At 47.0% G+C, this 24,168-nt stretch overlaps 1 protein-coding gene across 4 annotated transcripts in view; it reads right to left on the reverse strand.

Moving 5' to 3' along the window:
- The window catches only part of TCF7L1 (transcription factor 7 like 1), a 159,123-nt gene extending 143,960 nt beyond the window's left edge, over positions 1 to 15,163 (reverse strand). Inside the window, exons 1-3 of one of the 4 annotated variants that reach the window (XM_060656276.3) lie at positions 14,432 to 15,163; positions 14,285 to 14,348; positions 13,942 to 14,069 (exon numbers count right to left, since the gene is read on the reverse strand). In XM_060656276.3, the coding sequence (XP_060512259.2) occupies positions 13,942 to 14,069; positions 14,285 to 14,348; positions 14,432 to 14,674 (435 nt within the window). In that variant the 5' untranslated portion in view covers positions 14,675 to 15,163. The remainder of the gene's footprint in view (positions 1 to 13,941; positions 14,070 to 14,284; positions 14,349 to 14,431) is intronic. The other 3 variants (XM_060656286.3, XM_060656295.3, XM_060656304.3) reach the window with 3 other exon arrangements.
- Between the last annotated feature and the right edge of the window lie 9,005 nt (positions 15,164 to 24,168).

Consider the following 24,168-nt stretch of genomic DNA (forward strand, 5'->3'; position numbering starts at 1 on the left):
GGACAAAATTTCCTGATTTTGATAACTATATTGTGGTGATGTTTATCCATTTTTAGACCTATACATGAAGTTGCCTAGGGGTAAAGGAGCATTGTATTTGCAACTTACTCCCAAATGGTTCAAAGAAAAAGTTATAGAAAGAAAGATAAATAAAATGTAGCAAATGTTAACATTTGGTGAAATCTAGAGGAAAACACATGGGAATTCCTCATACTATCTTGTACTTTCTCTGTTTCTGAAATTATCGCAAAATAAAAAGTTAAAATTAATTAACATATATACTCCATACATATGAACTAATTGTATATATCATTCTGTTGACAACTAATTAATAATTCACATAAACTGGCAATTCTGTTACAGTAATATGTAACTCTTTCCAAAGGCAACTGGTAACCATGTAAGCCCCAAATCTGCATTAAGTACTGAAAGTTGATGTGCTAATTACTTTTGTTTAAGCATTCCTGGTTCTCCCATGACTATACCATTTGAGCATTTCCTATAAAAATATTTCGAGGGGTGCCTGGGTGGTTCAGTAGTGGGATAGAGCCCTGCATCAGGCTTCGCGCTCACAGCACAGAGCCTGTTTGGGATTCTCTCTCCCTCGTGCTCTCTCTTTCTAAATAAATAAATAAACTTTAAAAAAATATTTTAAAATAGTGCAAGAAAACATCCACTTATCAAGATATTGACTAAAAGTCTTGGCCACTAAACATCTTAATAAAGTTGTAATAATACTATAAATTATTCTGATGACATTAGTCATTTCTTTTTATATCCCAGAGATTCTATGATGCATTTAGTTTTAGCCTTGTACAAACCCTGGTTTTAAAATGCAGTCTATATAGCCAAAATTTTAATCCAGTAACCTTCAAATACACCATTATCCCCATTTTGCCAAAGAGTGCCCTAGGGCCACAGGGGCACAGAGCCAGACCATGGCTGGGCTGAGATTCAAGGCCAAGACTCAAGTCTCAGACCCTTTAGCCAGATTGCCTCCCAGAGGGAAAAGGAGCGGCCTGTCAGTTTGCTCCTCTACCCCTCGGGCCTTGCACTGCTCTCCACACAAGTTCCTCTCTCCTCTTTCAATGTCAAGCAAAAGCAACTGCTCATTAAGAGGCTTTCCCAAACTCCAGGTGCTCTTACCATCCCAGCCCCTCCCTGCATTAACTCTCCTTAGGAGGGTCTGGGAACACCCCTGCTATCATGATCCCTTTCCAACTCCAAGCTTCAGCACCAGCATCTCCCTCCCTGACAAGCATTTTACAACACAAAAGCTTATGGTGTCAAGTGTTTTCGTGTCACATATCTTTAACACTCCTGCTCTAATGCTCTACCTCTCCTCCATGGATTCCTCCTAGAAAACAGTTAAATAGATAAGCAAAGACTCTATCCAATATACACAGAAAATCATACTCTGGGGTGCCTGGCTGGCTCAGTTGGTGGTGGAGCGTGTGACTCTTCATCTCACGGTTGTGGGTTTGAGTCCCACGTTGGGTGTAGAGGCTGCTTGAAAATAAAATCTTAAAAAAAAAAAAAAAAAGAAAAAAAAGAAAGAAAGAAAAGATGCATACATGTGCAAGAAAGTGGTACTGGTCAGGAGTAGGAAGCAGACAACAGACCACAGACCAAGTCAACAGATGCACATGACGACCTTACATATATGGTACCTAAGGAACCAAGTTTACTGCCTCAAGATGTGAGAAGAAAAACACAAGGGGGATTGGAGGGAATAGATTAAGCAAAGCTGCAGCGCAGAGCAAGGCAAAGAAAGATGGAGACAACAATGAACTCCATCTCTGAAACTGTAGAGACCAGCCATTAAAGTTCTGACTATCCCAGGCAGAAGCAGGGATTAAAAGTGCCTCCTCGGGGCGCCTGGGTGGCTCAGTCGGTTGAGCGTCCGACTTCAGCTCAGGTCACGATCTCGCGGTCCGTGGGTTCGAGCCCCGCGTCGGGCTCTGGGCTGATGGCTCAGAGTCTGGAGCCTGCTTCCGATTCTGTGTCTCCCTCTCTCTCTGCCCCTCCCCCATTCATGCTCTGTCTCTCTCTGTCTCAAAAATAAATAAACGTTAAAAAAAAAAAAATTAAAAAAAAAAATGTGCCTCCTCTGTGATAGGGCTGGAAATGACATCGAAAGGAACAAATGCAGAGATGTTACTCCTCGCTCATCTCTTACTTGTACACACTACTGCTTTGTGAATTGTTCCAAATGGCATTTTCACATTACCTTGGTTGCCAACTCTCAGTACAGGGACAGTCTAGGACTGTGGCTGGAATGATGGCCCTAACACTTCCCACACAGGTGATCCTGGCCCCGCACTTAGGCTCTATCGAAGCTTACTCAGGGATAAAAGAGAGCTTCCGGTAGCAGTCATGCAAGTGTCCCATGTGGTAACAGTTGTAAACAGTGTGACATAGTGCCCTGGAACACTGCAGGTGCTTATAGGGCTGTTTTTTTTAAATGTTGATGTTAAATATTCATGCTGTCAACATTCAACAAATGTCTGTGAGTCACTTTTTTTTTAATTTTTTTAATGTTTTAATTTTTGAGAGAGAGAGAGAGAGAGAGGGAGAGAGATGGAGACAGAATGCAAGCGGGGGAGGGGCAGAGAGAGAGGGAAACACAGAATCTGAAGCAGGTTCCAGGTTCTGAGCTGTCAGCACACAGCCTGACACAGGGCTCGAACTCATGAACTGCAAGATCCTGACCTGAGCTGAAGTTGGACACCCAACCGATGAGCCACCCAGGTGTCCCTGTAAGTCACTTTTCATGAGTCAGGTGTTGCAGTTTAATAAAGAAGTATTTTGAGGTGTGCTTTCCCTGTAGCACTGCTTTCTGCAGGGCTTGCTGTAGACCCCTCGGAGCAGTGGAGAAAGTAAAGCCCAGTGATGCAGCTGAGCAAGTCCTAGTCCTGCTTCCATTCTTCGTAACTGTTTGATCCAGGCAAGTTCACGATCATCCTGAGCTTATGCTCCTCATGGGTGGGGTGGGCCAGGCCGGATGCTCCCTTCCAGCTCAGAGGGCTACAGGGTACCCAGGCAGAGGGTCCTTGCAGAGGAACCTGAGGGAAGAACACCCAACCCACCCTAGCAGGTATGTGTTATAAATCTGACCTTAGTGACCCCAATGTACACTTTTTGCAATTTATGGAGAAGAATGCAGTCCCAAACATCAGAAATCACTACTGCCAACAAATATGGACTTGTAAACTGATCCGCTTTTCACACCATTGATTCCTACTTCTTTTTTCTTCCTCATTGTTAGATCCATCTTTTTTTTTTTTTTTTTTTTTTTTTTTTTTAAAGTAAGCTCTATGCCCAGTATGGAGCTTGAACTCACAACCCTGAGACCAAGAGTCACATGCTCCACTCACTGAGCCAGCCGGGCAGCCCTAGATCCATCTATTTTTAAAAATTTTTTGGGGCGCCTGGGTGGCTTGGCTGGTTAAGCATCCGACTTCGGCTCAGGTCATGATCTCACGGTCCGTGGGTTCGAGCCCCGCGTCGGGCTCTGTGCTGACAGCTCGGAGCCTGGAGCCTGTTTCAGATTCTGTGTCTCCCTCTCTCTCTGCTCCTCCCCTGTTCATGCTCTGTCTCTCTCTGTCTCAAAAATAAATAAACGTTAAAAAAAAAAATTTAAAAAAAAATTTTTAATCACAGTTTCTATCTCTCATATTTATGTTTTTTTGTTTTCCACACATTTTTTTATAGACGTTCCTACAAATAATGACCCCATTCACTGTATGAGGTTTAAGACATTTATCTCACTAAGATTTAGTGTCTTACAATAGCCAGATCTCAAGAAGGGCTTACTTAGGACCCCAAGTGCCTCCCCAGCATCTATCAACCATACTCAGAAGCCCTTCTAATTAATCTTTCCACCATGCTATTGTTTTCAAAAAGAAACCACCTAAAGATAATTTGGGAAGTGAAAGAAAAAGCACTGAATTACCTGAATCCTGATGTCAAACCATCTTACACACACACACACACACACACACACACACACACACACAAAGGGGAGTAAGGAGGAGACTAATACATTCTCTGCAATTCTTAAAATAATTCTGTGTAAATGTTTAGTTATTTATTTCTTTAATACTCAATTTACTGTAATAGTTATAAATGACTGGGACTGATTTTTAACTTAGCTTTAAAAAGGCAACCAATTTATACAGTATTTTATAAAATAAATAACAGGGAAATAATATTTGCATGCGCGGTTCACCAGAGCTCGGTTTATTAACCAAACTATGTTGTAATCCAAGAGGCAGGGGTAGCAAGCACGTTTATGCCTCCCACCTTCTTCCACACCAAAGACACACTGTGTAATCTTCCAACCCTCGCCCACTTCAACAAGGAAAAACTGTCCCAAGTTCAAAACAGTTCCAATGTTAGTAGATAACCACTTTTTTCTCCCAAAGAGGGTAATGAGTGGTGGTAAAGCTCTGGGGGCCACCCATTAAAGGTTATTTAAGTCTTCCGGAGCACAGTCGTGATAGAACAACTCAAACCCCAGCCACTCACTCACACACCGTCTATTTGGGAAGGCACATTCCCAGGTCTGGTTCATAAAGTCGGAACAAATGTGCCACCCTCCACCCCAACTGGTAACTCACATCAGGATTTCTGAACTGCGAAACAAAGGTCAGCTGTCCTCCCAAGAGGAAGAGTTAGTTACATCAGGCCTGTGGGTAAAGTCACAAGGGTGGAACGGGGAACACCTAGACTTTAAACTCACAACCAAGTTCAAATCTTTGCACGGGTCGATTATCAGTAGCATGACCTTGAACAAGATACTTGACCTCTACTAATCTGCCTGCACAGCAGCAAAATAGGAATAAGTATCTATTTCATAGCAGGTCAGAAGCTATGAGAAATATTAAGGTTTTAGCAGCTACTGCCAAGCGCTTTCCAAATGGGGTGGAGCTCTTAACGCCCCTCAGGAAGAGCAAATGAGAGCACCCACTTTACCATACGTTTGCCAGCATTTAAAAATCTCATTAAGGGGCGCCTGGGTGGCGCAGTCGGTTAAGCGTCCGGCTTCAGCCAGGTCACGATCTCGCGGTCCGTGAGTTCGAGCCCCGCGTCAGGCTCTGGGCTGATGGCTCGGAGCCTGGAGCCTGTTTCCAATTCTGTGTCTCCCTCTCTCTCTGCCCCTCCCCCGTTCATGCTCTGTCTCTCTCTGTCCCAAAAATAAATAAAAAACGTTGAAAAAAAAGAAAAAAAAAAAAAAAGAATCTGTTTCTTTGTCTGTCTCTTTTTAAAAAAAAAAAATAAATAAAAAAAAAAAAATAAAAAATAAAAATCTCATTAAGACAAAATCTCTGGTAATTTGGTGGGCCAAAAAACCAAAACAAAATAAAACAAAAAAGATTCTTTTCTTTTCTAGCATTGTTTGACTACCTGGGAGGTTGAACACAGTTTCACATATGTGGTGGTCATTTGTAGTTTCTTCTTTTGGGAATTCTTTGTTTATATTTATTTTATGGTTACCTTCCACAATTATGGTGAACACTTGGCGCCTTGTTCCTCTTGAATGAGACAGAGTTCTAAAATGCTATAGTACTGGGGCGTATGGGTGGCTCAGTTGGTTAAGCGTCCGACTCCTGATTTTGGCTCAGAGCATGATCCCAGGGTCATGAGATGGAGCCCCATGCTGGGCTCTGTGCTGAGTGTGGAGCCTGCTTGGGATTTCTCTCTCCCTCTGCCCCTCTCCCCTGCTCACACACACACTCTCTCTTTCACTCTCAAAATAAATAAATGAACATTTAAAAAAAAAAAAAACCAACTTCAAAATGCTATAGCACAGTTTGAAAGCATGAATGTGAGTTCATTTCCTGTCCTGAGGACTCCAGATAACTAAAGTTAGCACCCCTTATCACTTCCACAAAAGGTCCTGAAAAGGGCCATGTTTAGGAAGACATTTGTAGGATTTTATTTTCAAACTCTGAAATGTATTTCTAAACAAACTGTTCATCTTCCCATGAAAATCTGTAGGCTACATAATGAAAAGAAAAGATTTAAGATTCTGAAATGTATTTTAGAACCTTAAAGGTACCTGTCAACTGAGCTAACTCAGAGCATTCTAACAACTTATGAGTCTAAGAAAGAAACTGTACAGCATCCCAGAGCTGTTCACCAAGTAGCACATGTGGTAGAGAGGAAAAGGCAAGCCCCCTTGACTTCCCTGTGTTCCCTTCATCCCCGAATGCCGAGGGTTGGGAAATTGCATTTATATCACTGTCCCTTAAATCCAATCCAGTTTGGGAGAAAACAATAAAACATGGAACATATAATGGGGCACCTGGGTGGCTCAGTCGGTTAAGCGTCTGACTCTTGACTTTGGCTCAGGTCATGATCTCATCTCGATTCGTGAGATCGAGCCCCACATTGGGCTCTGCACTGACAGTGCGGAGCCTGCTTGGGATGCTCTCTTTCCCTCTCTCTCTGCCCCTCTCCCTCTCTCTCTCTCAAAAATAAATCAACATTAAAAAATAATAATAAACATGTGAGACATTTAAAAACCTCCTCCTAAAATACATGATCAGATTAGCCAATTGGGGGCAGTTTTCTATAAGCTTTTAAGCAGTCAGTCCTTTTCCAGCCCCAATTATTTATCATACCTCAGTATCTGCTCCTGACAGCAAAGGAGTTGTATTTTGATTCCACCTTTATCATCCTTCAAAATTAGCCAGCCCCAGACATTAAAAAGAGGAAACACTTACCAGGTGGGTCCTATCTTCCAATCAATGCCCAAAGGTTCATCATTTAACATGTAGCTAGAAGGTTCCCAACGTTTTTGGTTTTACAGTGGGGTGAAGAGGAAGGGCCCGTACTGACGACATGTCCAAGACCCCCGCTCCAGCCACCCTGCCCTGATTTGAGGACACAAAGCCATCCAACCATCCAAGGCACTGCCCCTCAATTTCGGCCAGCTCCACCTCTGCACATACATCCCCATCTTCAACTCTTGGGCGAGTCTGTAAAACTGGAAGGACGTCTACTGCTGAGCGTCCTCCATCCATGAAAGAAGACTGCCTTCTTCCCAGTTCCATTCTCATTTCCCCTTCCCCCTCGTCTTCTCCATTCATCTTCCACCCTAGCCTACTGCCCTACAAACAGGCTCCCACGCCAACATCCCAAACACACCCTCTCCAAGACCCACGGCTCTTCCCTTCCCTCTACTTGCCATTGTCAAACATCTTAAATGGGTTGTCCAGGTGACAGTAGACAGGAAATGTGTAAGGTACACAGGGGTAGAGAGGGAAGTCTGGTCTGGGGTTCCAACTGAGTGAGGGACGGGTCACTACCTGGGACCAGTCCAGAACACAGCACCCGGGCACCCGACTGGGAAGTGCTGAGCTAGTACCTCTGCCTCCCCGGCTTCATCACTCCCATTGCCTGAACTGCTGGTCTCAGTGGGCACCAATAGCTTCCTGTTGCTAAATTCCCAAAGCTCCTCTTCATTCCACCGTCTTCTTGTCTCCTCTCTCTGTGGCATCTGACAGCGAGGACCAGCTTCCATAATGTCACAGGACCTGGGCGCTCCTCTTACCTTGGCAAAAGCTCCTTTCCATCCTGCCTCAGGGACTTCTTTCCCTGCTCGGAGCAGCCTGTCCCTTCTTCTCTGGCTCCCTTGCATCATCCCGAGGCTGCAGTTTCAACTATCCACGCATCACCTGCTCACACCCCAGGTGTCTCCAATGAAACTTAGCAGTTCCTCCAAATGAAAAGACCCTCACAGCCTGTGAGTTCTGCTGTTGCCAAAGTAGTCAATGAGCATCCGTTCAGTGTGTGTGTGGGGGGGGTGGGGGGGGGGCAAAGATGGCATGCCAGGGTCCCACATGGAAGAAGTCATTCCCTCGGAGGCACCGAGGCTCAGACATCAAGAGTTAAGTGTGACATCAGCCACTTTCTGCCTCCGGTTACTTCCCCTCCCCGCATAAATTCAAGTCACCATTCCAGTCTCTCCCATCCTACCCTTCCTCTCCATCCAGTTACTCTTGGGAGCACTTTTCACATCACCCCAGACTCCTGTGAGTCTCCTAACCCTTGTAGCTCCTTTCAGATCTTCTCCCTCCAATCACTATAGTCTAGGCAAACGTACTAGCCACATCACTTCCCAGTGTAATTTTCTATGGTTCTCAGCCACTTCCTGAGTAAGCCCAGATTCTTTCATGACATTCAAGGCATCCCATGCCCTGGCCCCTCATCATGCAGCCAAATGGAGTAACTTGTATTACCCCAGACAGCCCTGAACTTTTTGCCTTTGCTCTCCCAGTGCTGGCTTCCACCTCATGATTGGGGTGAAGGAAGACTTAACACTTCTCACTCCTGCATGTTTAAATTTTTTTTTATAATTAACAAGAATTACATTGAATTAAAGAATGACTGGGGCGCCTGGGTGGCTCAGTCGGTTAAGTGTCCAACTTCGGCTCAGGTCATGACCTCGCAGCTCATGGGTTCGAGCCCCGTGTCAGGATCTGTGCTGACAGCTCAGAACCTGGAGCCTGCTTTGGATTCTATGTCTCCCTCTCTCTCTGCATCCCTGTCATCTGCTCACGCTCTGTCTCTCTCCCTCTCTCAAAAATAAATAAACATTAAAAAAAAATAAAATAAAGAATGACTGAGTTTCAGGGACTAGTTGTTTGTTTGTTTTTAAAGATTTTATTTTTTAAGTAATCTCTACACCCAGTGTGGGACTTGAACTCACAACCCCAAGATAAGGAGTCACATGCTTTACCAACTCAGCTAACCAGGCACCTCAGGGACTACTTTCAAACAATTTCTTCTCCCTAAGTTCCTTGATCATGTTAGCCCAAAACAACTTTTCTTCAACAAGCTTATTTTTTTTTTTTTGATGTTTATTTACTTTTTGAGAGAGAGAGACAGACAGACAGAGAGAGAGCATAAGCGGGAGAGGGGCAGAGAGAGAGGGAAGCACAGAATCTGAAGCAGGCTCCAGGCTCGGAGCTGTCAGCACAGAGCCTGATGCGGGGCTCGAACTCACAGACTGTGAGATCATGACCTGAGCTGAAGTCAGACACTCAACCCACTGAGCCACCCAGGTGCCCCAACACTACTTCAATTTTTAAGCCCTTTAGGGCAAAGCTGGATCTACTTCATCATATCTCCCATATCCCTGAGCCACTGCCATGATAGGTCCTCAGTAAATATCAGATGAAATTGAAGAATTATGAATTAATCTTAAGAATGCCAATCTAAATTTCCCCAGTTTGGCAAGTCAAGTTGACTCTAAATTGGAATGACTATATTGGACACCTGGATGACTCAGTTGGTTAAGCATCCAATTCTTGGTTTTGGCTCAGGTCATGATCTCACAGTTCGTGGGTTCGTGGGTTCAAGCCCTGTGTCGGGCTCTGCGCTGACAGCATGGAGCCTGCTTGGGATTCTCTCTCCCTCCTTCTCTCTCCGCCCTACCCTGATTCGCGTGTGCACACACGCTCCCTCTCTTTCTTGCTCTCAAATACATAAATGAAACATTTTTAAAAAATAAATAAATTGGAATATAAGTAGGATACCTGCATTACATATATATTTGGATTATTGCATCTTCCAATGAGTTAATCATTATGTCATTTTTTAGGTCACAATTCTGTAACTTTGCACATCACTATAAAGGCAGGAACACTATGTTAAAGGTTACTTTTTGTTAGTGTACCAGCCTACTTTCTCCTCAAGAATCCCAAGAAGTGAGATCGATGAAGAATGAGACCAGCCTATAACTTTCCAACAGTAAAGCAAGTCAGGTAACCCTGCCAGATCCACCTACTCAAAGAAAAAAGACTGACAGGGTTCAAGTCCCCTCCACCGAGCTGCTCATCATTTGTCCCAGCAATCCAAGTGCCAAAAGTTCCGCCACACAGGCAGGGCCCTTGCAAAAGCTCATTCCATTTAAAAAAAACCCTCATTAAACCCTGAGTTATATTTAGAAAAACATGGAACAGAAGTTATATTTAGATGAAATGGCTTTAAAGAATTTTACCAAAAGCAGCATGTTTATACTGATCTTCCAGAAGAAAAAGATTTACTTATCAGCTTTTACACACAGCTTCTAAAGACAGACAACTTCTCTATCTGTACACAGAGATTTCTGCTTGGGTTCCTTCATGTCGGGCAGAAAACAAGAGCATCCAGGATACTTGCAAGACCTCCCATGGGAAGCGACAGGATAGGAAGGACTGAAAAACATGCACACGTTTGGAGAACAGAACAACTTCATACAGAAGCCTGAGTCGAGATGGTCCAAGAAAGGTGCCAGCAATGTGATGCTTGAGCTGCATGATAGTGGTTCTTAAATTCATGAACTGGAACCCCAAGCCATAGACTCCCTTGACAACTTTACCCAGAAGTGTTCTTTTCCAAAATGCCATTAGCACACATGTCGCGGTCAAAATACCCTCTACCATTTCATAGCTAAGTCACCGAACCACATTCAACATTTTCTTTTTGGCTCTTATTAGCCTTACACTATTTTTCTTTAACTCTTTAACGTTTATTTATTTTTGAGAGAGAGAGGGAGACACAGAATCTGAAGCAGGCTCCAGGCTCTGAGCTGTCAGCACAGAGCCCGACGTGGGGCTCGAACCCACGAACCAAGAGGTCATGACCTGAGCTGAAGTCGAATGCTTAACCCAGTGAGCCACCCAGGCGCCCCAGTCTTACACTATTTTTGACATCCACTTTCCTCTGTGTTGGCTTACATTTTCCTAACAAAAAAACTAGTCAACAGCACCAAGGTGGTTTAGTAAACTTGTGAAGCCTTTTCATGAATGAATGTGTCATTTCAGGGTGGCTTTTGGAGGGAGTGAAAGACGGTTTGTGGCAGTTATTCATCTCTTCATAGGCCACAGGGTCCCCAGGGCTCCAGAGGAGAATGAATCATGGCTTGGAGGCTTGGCACACACCCCAGGCTAAGGGGACCTCTTCTCTAAAGAGCCTCAGGAAGAGGCCACTTCCCAGCCTCCCAGCCAAACCAGAGTGGAGGGCAAAGGTAACGCATGGGGAAGACAAGTCCAAACTGCGGGACTGGCCAGCCCCCAGTCATCCCAGCAGGAATTATGCCAGTGCATGAGGGTGCGGCAGCCCTCTTGCTTGCTATTCCTAGGGCCAATTAACACCCTGAAAACCTCCAGCCAACCCCTACTTTTGCTTGTGGCTTGGTATCTCCAGAAAGTGTGAGAACAGCAGAGAACTGAAGTCACCCAGTTTTGTACTACTTAGAGGCTTTAGAGTAGGAACGCCTAAGGTTGTGAAATCTAGTAGTAAAACAAAAAAAGACCCAGGATGCCAAAAGGGAGAGCAGATCATATATTCCAGGCACCCCTCTGCGTCCAGCTTCAGTTACCTCTCTCCCCCCTCTTCTACCCTTATCTATGTACATTCATTTTACCAGGCTTGGACCCCAAAAGAGGACCACTTGGTCTGCACCTATAGTTTGCCTACTGTGAAAATCACATTAATTACGTTAATATAATCATCCACAGGAAAAGCATCATCTTGACCCTATAATCCAGACAATCAAGTGCTTAAGTGTTTCCTCACTTGCTTTCTGAAAAGCCCATGATGTTCAAGGATAGGGTCAAAATTAGCAGGTTCTATTGAGCTCATCTAACTGCAGGAAACTCCCCCAGTATATCAATAAACTTTTGAACTAGGCAGGCCTAACACAATTAAAGGCACAAAAGGGGCACAGAAACTACAGGGAGATTGAACTTACTTCTATATGGGAAGTTCACCAGGGAGACCAGATTATGTAGGAGAGTGGGACAGGATACACTAAGATCTTTAGGAAAGGTCGACAACAGGGACTTGAGTGTCCCTGGAGGCTTAAAAGAAGGATGGTGACATGGGCCAGGGCAGTGAACAGCTGCAGGAATGAGCAGGGACAGTCAGAGACATGCAGAGGAGAAGGTTGGCTTCTCCAAGGAGGGCTCCAAAATTCCCACGCAGGCCTGGATTTAGTAATCAGGAATCCCCAGGACCAGCAAGAAATCAGCCTGTGGAAGTTCTGAGGCAAAAGAACATGTAAGATGGAAGAAGGAAAGAAGGGCAGTGGAAGATGGTGGAAAGATGGGAACCGACACAAACAGAAAACCAGTCCCCCTGAGGCTCTTGGGGTGGGGGTGGGGGGAGCAACAGATGAAGACAGGCAGTTGTCAGAGTTCTCCTTCAAAGAGGAAGAGTCAAAGCACCCCAAAGAGAACCGGGTAGGTGGAAGGAACAGCCTGCTTGAGGGAAAAACTGGTCATATTTGGGACACTTCTGGTGACTTGATCTGCACCAGGACCTGGATCAGTGCTGACTCACAGCCGTTAATGCCTCCCAGACTCCTCTCTCTAGACATCTAATGGTAAATGGAAAAATGGGACTTTGTTACAGGAACCCTAGCAAACCTGAGCTTCCAAAACCCTTTTAGAACTCAGCTACATCGGTGCACAAGGAAGAGAATCAGTGAACACCTAAACCAAGTCGCTGCAGCTTGTTTTGCTCAACTTTTACTTTACCCACTTTCAATATGAATGAGAAAAGGCACCAGTCAGACGCCCATATCCAGCTTATACTCAGGACTTCCCGGGGTGCTCCAAAGAAGGGACAAAGCTGCGGGGCTTTCCCGGCTAGAAAGATGAAGGTGTGTGGTCCCACGCCCCTCTCCCCAGGTCAGAGCCCCCCACCTCCACTCTCACATCCCTTCCGGCCAGGAGAGCGCCTCCACTCTCCATCGACCCTGTACCTTGACAGTAGGGAGCGCCCATTCAGTACAGAGCGTTTCTCAGGCGGCCCTTTAATTATGCAGTATTTAAGGACAGCTTAAGCATAAAGTGAGTTTGTCAGGCCTGCTCCTGAGGCGCCAACACCTCCCGCCCCCGAAAAAAGAACGAACTGGCGTGCACTGGCAAGCAAAGAGAGCCACTACGGTGCTCGTGGGGCCCAAGGGACGGCGGCGCGCAAGAGTCCGACAACAGTCACAGTCTCAGTAGGTAGGTGCTCACCGAAAATCTGCTATCGGACCTAGCACCTGAGCAGCTGGCCCTGGGGTGGGGTGAGGTGGCGGCGGCTCGGGGGACACAAAGGCCTTGCCTGCCCAGGGCTGCTCCCCTCGCGACGCGGGGGGCGCGAGTTTAGGGCCAGGGAGGGGGCGATGGAATCCGCCCTCATTTGCACGTCGTCTGGGGCCCGGTCAATTTGCTTAATCACGGCTCTAAATGCCAGCGCACAGCACACAATGCGCGCCCATTAACAGGTTTAAAGTGTCGCAGCGCTCGCTTTAAATGAGAAAAGCCGGCAACAAAGGGGGAAAAAGCCAAGTTCCTCAACTTGAAGAATGCCTCGGGTCACCCTCGAAATCATCTAGGCGAGTTTAAAATCCCAAGCTCCACAGAACAGTTGAGGCCCCCGCTCGACGGCTGGGGGTAGGGAGGGGGGTGTGAATAATCCGCCACGAATACTGGGTTTCTTAGGAACGAACTCGCAGCAGCCCAGTGAAACTGGAGTCGGGGGCAACGTCGCCAAGCCAGCTCCCCCAGCCCACTGCCCAACTGCCAGGGAAAGCTGACGGATTTCCAGGAAGGAAAGCGAGACACCCCCCCCCCACCCCCGTCCAAAAGCGGGCACAAATCCAAGTTCTCCTTTACTACCAGCAAAGAATTTTGGAGGCCAGGGAAGACCCCCAGAAATGGACCCCAAAGCCTCTTCCCCAGTAGAAGGGTAAATTTTAAAGGAACTTTACTTTCCTGCAAGCACTGGCCAGCGCAGCCTAACGCTCGGCAGCCACAGAATAGTTCAACTCCGCAAACTCGCTCTGCCCAGGATCCTCCCGAGACGGCCCCATCCCCCACCCCGTCGCCGAGCCCGGGGGCGCATCCCGCCGGCCCGGCCCCCCACCCGCCCTGGCGCGGCCCGACCCGCACTCACCGTGCGCGCTCCTCCCGGAGACAGGGGTCCGTTGGAGAGGTACGGACTGCTCAAGTCCGGGATCATCAGGAACGGGTACCCAGGGTACGGGGGGCCCTTAAAGAACGCGCCGTCCTGGGGCCTTCTCACTGCGGGTGAGACCGAGGCGGGGGTGAGGCCCGGGCCGCCGGGACAGCGCAGCGGCAGGGGACCCGGGGCGGGGACCGCGCTCCAGGACGGCTGTGGCCGCGGGGGACGGAGAGCAGGGGCACGGCCACGGGACGAGGGGAACCGTGGGCGGCCTGAGCGGAGGCGCTGGGCGCAGCGGGGCCCGCGCGTGGGGGCTGCCCAGACCCGCACGTACCTTCGGCGAAATAGTCCCGCGGCTTCTGGAAGGCGTCCCGGGCGGGCTGCGGGCGCCTCTCCGCCTGCGGAGGAGACACAAAGGCGAGGGCGGGTGAGCGGGCGCGGGGCCGGGGTCCCCCGGGGTCGGCCCCGGGAGCCTCCTTACCTCCGAGTCCGAGCTGCTGCTCTGGTTCTCCGACTCGTTGACCAGGGACGACTTGACCTCGTCCAGGTCCCGCTGCGCCGAGGCACTGTCGCTGCTCGGCTCCTGCTCCTCGCCCCCCTCGTCTTGGAAGGGGATCAGCTCGTCGTTCGCCCCGAGGTCGTCCCCTCCGCCGGCCGCCCCGGCGCCCGAGCCGCCGCCGCCGCCGCCGCCTCCCCCGCCGCCGCCGCCGCCGAGCTGGGGCATGGTGGGGCCGCGGGCCGGGGCCGCCGCTCTCCGAGCCCCTCGCCGCCCGCGCCCGGCCCGGCCCGGCCCGGCGCCCGCCCCTCCCTCCCTCCCGCTCGCCTGCCCGCTCGGCTCGCCGCCGCGGCGGCCGCAGCAACAAAGTTTGACAGGGCGTGGCCCCGCGGGAAGCGGGCCGGCGCGGCCGGGCCGGGGCGGGGGCGGCTCGGCTCGGGCCCCTCCGGCAGCGCCCAGCCCAGGGCTCCCCAACTCGCCGCCGCCGCCTGCTCCGCCGGGGCGTCCCAGCGCCTGGCCCGCCGGGGAGGGGCGAGCGGCGAAGGAAGGAGGGATCGCCGGGCTGGGCAGGGGGGCCGGAGGGAGGAGCCCCGGCTGCAAGCTGACACCCGCGCGCCTCGCGGAACCCAGAGAGCTCCGGCGCGCACACACTCACTCGCATTCACACTCGCACACCGCTCACTCACACCTTCCGGGGGCTGCGCCTCCCCGCCGCGCGCACCCCCGCGCCCCCAGCCTCATCCTGGCCCCCTCCCTTGCGCCTCGCCACGCACCCCCGGCGGTCCTTCCCCACCCTCCGGCCCACCCCTGCCACCCCCTAAGCATCCCCTAACTTTCTTCCAAAGAACCCCCACAACTCCTCACCGCTTCCACACACCCCTCCCACCGCATCGGCGCGCTGGCGGGCGGCACTGCCCCCTGCGGGAAAGCTTCGGACACACAGACTGGCCGCGGACACTCGCTGCCTGGAGTTCCTCGGAGCACTGGACCCCGCCAGCCTGCTCGCCCTCGCCAGATGCGTGGGGCAGAGGATCGGGCCTATTTATGGCATCCCGGAATACGCCGGTGGCCTTCTGCTCCTGCTCCCGTGGGGTTCCAACGCGCCCCCTCCCTAGCCCGGGTTTTTTACCTTGTTCAGGTGCCTAAAGTCACCCGCCACTAAAATCCCATAGATCACCTGCGCCCCATAGTTCCCGACCGGGTCCTTCTTTAAACGAACAACTCAGTCTTGGTTTCAGAAAGGGTTCGGATTTGGTTCGTTGCGAAGGAAAATTGTGTGCTGGTGATCTCTGGAGTCGTTCACAAAGCTGCCTCGGTAGCCAAGGAGCATATAAAAAAAAAATACCCAACCAGTCTCATGCTTACTTAAAGAAATGCCTCTTGTAATTACATTAAGCTAGCATCCCTCTCCAACCAGTTCCGGAAAGTTTTAAAAAGTAGATCCCGTGTCATCCACAGTAGGAACTGTTGGTGGTGAGAGCATCCATTTTAAGACCAGACTGAAAGGCAGTATGGGAATAAAACTGTTTTCAAAACTGCCAGGGGAGTTTTCTACAGCGATTCCTCCCCAAAGGGATAAAGTCACAGATACAAGGAAGTGCAAAGCAGCGGGGAGGTTGGCAAGGTGAGTTCTGGGTCTTACAGCGAGTGCCCTGCCCCGTGCAGCAACCAGCCCAACAGAATGAGGCCCCTGCGCCTAAGGATCCTAGACTGATTTTTGGAGAAACATTAAATGAAAGTCAGTGTATATGGCACTCATTCATTTTTGTCTTTTCAAAATTGCATATATGTGTTTGTACCAGCGCAGAAAAAAGTCTGAGAAGATGCGCAAGTTATCAAAAAATACATCCGAGAAAGTGGAGAGGAGAGGAGCCTGTCTTGGTCTGCTTTCTACATATTTTGTTGTCTGTAGCAACCAGAGATGCCTTATCTCCTGTTTACACAATTAATACATGAATGCAGTCTCGAAGCTTCTTCAAACAATATCCTTGGATCTCCAGTAGTATCTTGAGTAAAAGTAACAGTACCTCTTTCTGGCTTGCCACACCTCCCTCCTGTTAAGCACTGTTACTTGTTAGGTGTGTCCCTCTAGACATTTTTCCTGGGCATGTGTAAACACATACACAAATATTCAAATTTATTTTCACACATATAGAATTGTACTGTTCACATTATTGTGTGATATTTCCATTTTATAAGTTTTTTTAAATGGGTGGCGGGTATTTGGTTGTTGTTGTTTATTATTTTTTGAGAGAGAGAGAGAGAGAGAGAGCACAAGTGTGAGCGGGGGAGGGGCAGAGGGAGAGTGAGAGGATCCCAGGAGGCACTTAGCACAGAGCCCGATGTGGGGCTCCAACTCATGAACTCATGAAAAACCATGACCTGAGCCGAAATCAAGAGTCTGAAACTCAACTGACTGAGCCACCCAGGCACCCCTATACGTTTTTAAAAGAAAGTTTTTCATGTGGTCCGTAAAACATATTAGTTTGCCATGGTTGCTGTAACAAAGCACCACAAACTTGGTGGCTTAAAACACCAGAAATGCAGTATCTCATTGTTGTGGAGACAGGAAGTCCAAAATGAGTTTCACTAAATCAAAATCAAGGTGTTAGCAGGGCCGAATTCCCTCCTGAGGCTCTAGAGAGAATATATTCCTTGCCTCTTCCAGCTTCTGGTAGCTGCCAGCATTCTGTCACATCCCATCACTCCACCTTCAGCCTCTGTGGTCACATTGCCTCCTCCTTTGTCAAATCTCTCTCTGCTTCCTTCTTTTTTTTTTTTTTTTTTATTTTTGGGACAGAGAGAGACAGAGCATGAACGGGGGAGGGGCAGAGAGAGAGGGAGACACAGAATCGGAAACAGGCTCCAGGCTCCGAGCCATCAGCCCAGAGCCTGACGCGGGGCTCGAACTCACGGACCGCGAGATCGTGACCTGGGTGAAGTCGGACACTTAACCGACTGCGCCACCCAGGCGCCCCTCTCTGCTTCCTTCTTATAAGGAAGGACATTTGTGATGTCATTTAGGGCCCACCCAGATAATCTTGGATAATCTCCCCACTCGAGATCCTTAACTTAATCACATCTGCAAGACCCCTTTTCCTTATAAGGTAATGTTCACAGGTTCCAGGGATTAGTACTTGGACATATCTTTGGGAGTGAGCCATTATCAGCCAGCCACACCTATCAACCTTGAAGAAATGCAAACTGAAGCAGCAAGAGATACCATTTTTCATCTCCTAGATTGCCAAAGGCAGAAAACAATAACACCCAGCACTGGGCCCTGTGCTGTAAAACATACAGCTGCTGGGCATGGTTGTGTCACATTTCTGAAGGGAAGTTTGGCAATAGCTATTAAAAACCTTTAAATGTGTGCACTCATCTATACACTTCTAGGATTTTATACTAAGAAAATAACTAGGCGCACAAGTAAACCTACAGAAATGTGTTCATCATAGTAAAAAGCTGGAAACAATCTCATTGTCCCCAAATAGGGAATTGTTACATAAAATCGTGATGCATTCATCCAATGGAATGTTATGACATTGTGAAAATGCTTGTCAATGTGGAAAGAGGCTCGTGACAGTGAAAGTAGCAGATTAAAATTAATGTATATAGACTTCTGCTTTCCATTCTAATGGAATATTAAGGTCAAATTGACTTTTCCATCAAGAACCATTATAGGGGCCCCTGAGTGGTTCAGTTGGTTAAGCATCCAACTCTCGATCTTGGCTCAGGTCATGATCTCACAGCTCGTGAGATTGAGCCCCACATCAGGCTCTGCGTGCTGTCAGTGTGGAGCCTGCTTGGGATTCTCTCTCCCTCTCTCTCTCTCTCTCTCTCTCTCTCTCTCTCTGCCCTTCCCCCACTCATGGTCTCTCCCTCTCATTCTCTCTCAAATAAATAAATAAACTTAAAAAAAAAAAAACAAGAACCATTATAAATGTTGGATAAAATGCTAAAATAAAATGACAACAACAAAACCCAGCTGATTTGAAGGTATCAGAGTCAATCAAATCAGCCAGGACTTAAGGAGTCAAAGAGAAGGAAAGTTCACTGAAGGGAGTTTATATTTACTACTGTTTTATGCTCTTGGGGCGTTTGGTGACTTACAACATCAGGCAAAGAGGCCTAACAAAAAGCTACTGTTCAAAGCAGGCAGACTACAGCCTCCTGCCTGTTTTCATAGGTCCTGTGAGCTAAGAAGGTTTTGGGGTTTTTTTTTTACATTTTCAAATTGTTCCCAAATAAATCAAAGAAGGATAATAGTTTGTGATATGAAAATTATATCAAATTCAAATCTCAGTGTTGATAAATCAGGTTTTAATGGAACAGAGATAGCCATGCTAAGTTTACATGGTACCTTCACAGCTTTCACACTATCATGTCAGAGTTTAGTGCTTGCAACAAAGACTGTTTGTGGTGTTCTCATTGCTTTATGCCACTACTGTCTACAGAGTAGGGATGAAGCGTTTCAGATGCCATGTGTATCACTCAAATTTACAAAGCTTGTGAGGAAACAAGGTGTTTATAGCCTGTAGTACTTATTATATTATTCACCAGCAAGTAGTTTGCAGAAAATATTTACTTTTTTGTTTTGGATTCCTTTTACAAGGCATTAACTACCTGATGAAATTTTTTCCCAGGTTGTATTTTTTGGTTTACTATTTCTGAAGGAATGAATATTCCTTCCAGGTGGTCCAAAAGTTTCCTGGCATGCACCACCAAGCTTAATATAGAAGTATACATTTGAAGTGCTGTTCACATTGCTACAGTAGGTTCCTGGTGTATCTGCTGTGGTCATAATGAATTTTCCCAGCTATGCCATTTAGTCTTTTCGTAAATACGGAGTTAAGTCATTTTTATGGATGAGTTAAGATTTGAGCAAGAGGACACAGCCTACTCAAGTCAATGAGTTAAAGAATTTTCCCATCTATAAAAATCCCACTGAATCATCCCAATAAATGATTATTAAGCATTCTTTGGACTTAAAAAATAAAGTTGTGCAAGGAACCCATCTTTCCTGCTGTTCTTAAGGTGGAGAACATGCAAAATCCAAAGTCATGAGGATTTGGGCTTGCATTTGGGCTCTGATAATTACTATGTGATTCTAGCAAGGTCAAGTTAATGTCCTGAAGCCTTGGTTTCCTCATCTATGAAATAGGGAAACAATCATGGGTTGTCCTGTCTGCCCCTGATTATACAGCCAAATCAGTTGTCAAGGACACCTTTGGCCCAATTTCCAATTGGGGAAATATGAAATATGAGGTATAGAGGAGATGACAATTTATCAGCATAAGTCTTATTATTTAGTATTTTCCTCTAACAAGTTCACTTTCCTTTCACGGTTTACTGTGGACTTTCCAGCTTCTGATCATTTTGTGTTATCATTCTCAGCAAAATTACATAAGTGATATTTTCTTTTTCTCTCTGATTTTGAAAAAGGAGGTGGCACTCTAGTCCTTTCCTCTAACAGCAGCTTAAAACATATTCCAGTGTTGAGGCACCTGGCTGGCTCAGTCGGTGGAGTGTGGGACTCTTGATATCGAGATTGTGAGTTTGAGCCTCACATTGGGTGCAGAGATTACTTAAAAATCTTTAAAAAAAAAAAAAAAAAAAAAGAAAGAAAGAAAGAAAGAAAAAAGTATTCCAGTATCTCAAAGTGGGGCATACTCAGTTTTGATAAGGGGAACTAATTTTTGCTACCAGAGCCCTATGATCAACCAAATTCTGGTATAAACTTGCCAATCCCAGGGGCACCTGGGTGGCTCAGTCGGTTAAGCGGCCAACTTCGGCTCAGGTCATGATCTCGCGGTCCGTGAGTTCGAGCCCCGCGTCAGGCTCTGTGCTGACAGCTCAGAGCCTGGAGCCTGTTTCGGATTCTGTGTCTCCCTCTCTCTGACCCTCCCCCGTTCATGCTCTCTCTCTGTCTCAAAAATAAATAAACGTTAAAAAAAAAAAAAAAAAAACTTGCCAATCCCAATTCCTATCATTTTTTGGGGTTATTTATTTATTTATTTATTTATCATTTTTAAGTAGGCTCCAACACAGGGCTTGAACTCATGACCTTGAGATCAAGTGTTGCACGCTCTACCGACTAAGCCAGCCAGGCACCCCATCTTTTGGGTATTTATTTATTTTTATTTTTATTTTTGAGAGAGAGAGAGACAGAGAGGGGGACAGAGGATCCGAAGTGGACTATGTGCTGACAGTCGCAAGCCTGATGTGGAGTTCACACTCACAAACCATGAAATCATCACCTGAGCCAAAGCTGGATGCTCAACCAACTGAGCCACCCAGGAGCCCCTCTTTTGGGTTTTTAAATAGTATTAATCTACTATCACTTTTCCAAATTAGGAAAGGAATATTGGTTCCCTCCACCCCCAACAATCTGAAGCAATACGCACCAAGCAGTAAGCAGTGCTATTTTCTGGAGATAAATTAATAGGGACTGGGTCTATTACCTTCTACATTATCTGTGTGTAGGTATGTGTGTTTGTGTATATACATGTATTAGGTTCATACAAATATATATTGAAAAAAATTGTGCTTTTTTTAATAAAAAATGGACAATTCATAAAATGTTGAAAAAAATAGTAAAAAGATAAAAGGAGACAAAAGCATGTTGCAGAATTGATGTGGGCAAGACACATTTGCCATGGCTGGCACTTTACAGCGGTTTCCATCTCCCACATTGCTGGCTCTGTATGGTGGCTGGTGCTGCTGACCTGCAGCCCTGCTCCCCAGGGGAGCTCTACCAGGCTGCAACTACCAGTGCACCAATGAGCACGTGCCATGATTCTGCTTCATTAACTCCTGATTCAAGGTCCAAAGTGAGGATGTGCGCTTGCCAAAGTCTGGGTCATATATCCTGTATCACAGCTGTAAGGAAGAGTGGAAAGTGAGTACTAGAAGAACAGTTTTAAGTCAGGCTCTCAGGAAACAGATTCTGAGAAGATTTGTGTGCAAGTTTCTGGGGACGGGAACGACATCTGCAAGTGAGGGAACCAGGCTGGGTTGAGTTCCATAGAAAAGCTGAACTGTAAAGCAGTTGCAACAGAAGACTCCCTCGATCCCACAGGGAGTTCTGGAGATGGAATATTCCTTTAGATTTGCCCCAGATTGAGGCAAGGAGCCAGACCCTTGTTCTCTTACACTGTCTACTCATTGAATATGGGCCGCCGTGAGAGTGGGGGCAAAGTCTTGGGCAAGGCCACTCCCCTTTGCCCAGAGCTATTTATAGGGAAAGATTCAGCCGTGAGCCATTGGTAGCCAATACTGGCAGCCGAGGAGATGAGTGTCTCAGTCCTAAAGGGGGAATTCTGTGTGGCACACCACAGCATCCACTATAGTCTGTCCCTTGCACCATCTGGATCTGCTTCCTTTCTGTAGTCAGTTCGCTTCATCTGGGAACAGCTCTAGGTTTCTGAATGATCTCATATCCTGGGAGAACTTTTAAAAGGTTAGCAAGATCATCTACAGCCCTTGCTTCAGCTCCGCTCATTCCACAATCTCCCTCCTTACAACACATTCTAGTCTGAAATTTCTCTTACCTGCAATCTAGATGGCTCACCCGATGGATGGCCCAGATCCTGCATACTGGAATAGTCTGAGCCCATAGTCAGCATACTTTCTTAGAATACAGCTACTTCCTTTATCCATTTACCATAAATGTTGACGAGGGAGCAGCAAGAGAATTTTCAGTGAATCTCTTGGGTGAAAATGCATTCTTTCCTACCTGGATTGAGTATAGTCTCTCTCCTTCTGATGATCACAATTAGTTAATTAACCCCATGACAATATGGCTATGTCTTTCCTTTCTTGCTAGTCTCTTGTCACAAGGAACCCAAAGTGACTGGGCAGTAGCGATAGGGAACATTTACTCTGTCCCCTAGAGGAAGCATTCTTCTCTGGGAACCAGGAGCTCCAGAACTTAAAATAGAGGGAATAGGGGGCTACAATTTTCCAAGTAGGTCAGTGGAAGTAATGGTAAGTGGGTCCACTCTGACTCCTATTCCTTGGTTTCCTGACTCACATGATCTGTCTGTTGTGGACACAATACCATATAATGGTCATTGAGGTAAGATGTATATTGCATCCTGGAGGATAATGTGCCGTTCTTATTGAGTATCATCTCTAAGCTGGTACTTCAGCTACACCTTCAAAAGGCTATTCCATCATTTTATCAGTCCAGAGGCTTCTGAGTGGTATGGTATGCAATAGGATCAGCAGATCCCATCATCATGTAGCCACTGCCACATCCTCCTTGCTGTAAATTGGATCTCTTGGGTCAGAAGTGATGTTATGCAGAATTAATTCCCTACTGGTAGATTACTCCATAAGTCCTCAGTTAGGGCATTCTCCAGGGTACTGCAGGCAGAAAAGCAAGATTATGTCTATGACATGTATTAATTCCCGTCAAGAGGAAGCAACACACCTTTCAGAGGGGCCCGATAATCAGCTTGGCACCAAGTGGCTCATTGGTTTCCTTGAGGGATGGTGCTATATCGGGGCCCCAGCTTTGGCTTCTGCTGCTGGCAGGTTAGGCATTGCATAGCAGTGGTAGCTAGACCAGCTTTGGTGGTTTGGAGCTCCTGCTTCGGGCCCATTCATAGTCTCCAAACCTGCCACAATGACTCTTCCATTCCTGAGCCGATTGGGTCAACACTGGGGTAGATGATAACAGGTTGGCTGTCGTCTACTGCCTGAGTCATTCTGTCTGTTTGGTTGTCTGGTGGCTTTTCTGGGGGTGGATGCTCTTGTGTGGTCATCGAAATGCAGTACAAAAATATTCACATATTTTGCCCACTTCCTTAGGTCCATCAATATGAAGCACTGGCAAACTTAAAGCCCACAGACCAAATCCACCCACTGTCTGTTTGTAAATAAAGTTTTATGGGAACAAAGCCATGATCCTTTATTTACTTGTTGTTGTTTATGGCTGCTTTTGCACTACAACAGCAGAGTTGAGTAGTTGCAATAGCAACTCTATGGCCTGGAAATCAAAAGTAGTTGCTCTGAACCTTTACATAAAATTTTCGAAGACTACTGATCTACTTGCTTCTTTCCAAAACCTTGTCCCCAATTTCCTTTCAGGTCCTTGGTCAGTGAAGCCATTTGCCACTGCTTCAACTCTGTATATTTTCACCTTTGGCTACTTCTCTTTCTACACAGAGTAGGTGACCAGATGTATCACCCAAAGTTCTCACCATTGGTAGGAACTCCCCCTCCCCGATACTTTTTCAGGGTCACTCCTGGGTGAGAGAGTACTGTACCAGCAGTCCGCTTTTGGCTTATACCCACATAGCAAGGCAGTTCACCCAAGAATCAGCCTTAACTTTTTGCTTCTATCTTGAGCTTGTAGTCTCAGGAAGAGGCATCGGTGCATCAGAGGAGGGTGACACGGGGCTCTAAGTGCTTGGGTAGCTTACTTTGGCCTCTGGCCCAACTTGATAGGTACTACTTAAATTTTATGATGAGTTGCTGCCAGGCTTACTCAAACTTATAACTTGGTAGGTCTGAGAGAAACTGGGTCATGACATGCGCCACGTGGTCACTCTATGTCCCATAGTCAGATTTTTCATCTCCGTCATGGTCCGGGAGCATTAGGAGCTGTTTTATAGTCTTGGATTTGCCATGCACTCCTCACAGGTCTTCTCTCACCGTAGGAACCTCCATTATCACAGTCTCTTGGATTACATGGTCCAATGGCAGGGTTGCTTGCA

This window comes from Panthera onca, chromosome A3 (assembly GCF_046562875.1).
Source record: "Panthera onca isolate mPanOnc1 chromosome A3, mPanOnc1 haplotype 2, whole genome shotgun sequence".
Lineage (NCBI taxonomy): Eukaryota > Metazoa > Chordata > Mammalia > Carnivora > Felidae > Panthera > Panthera onca.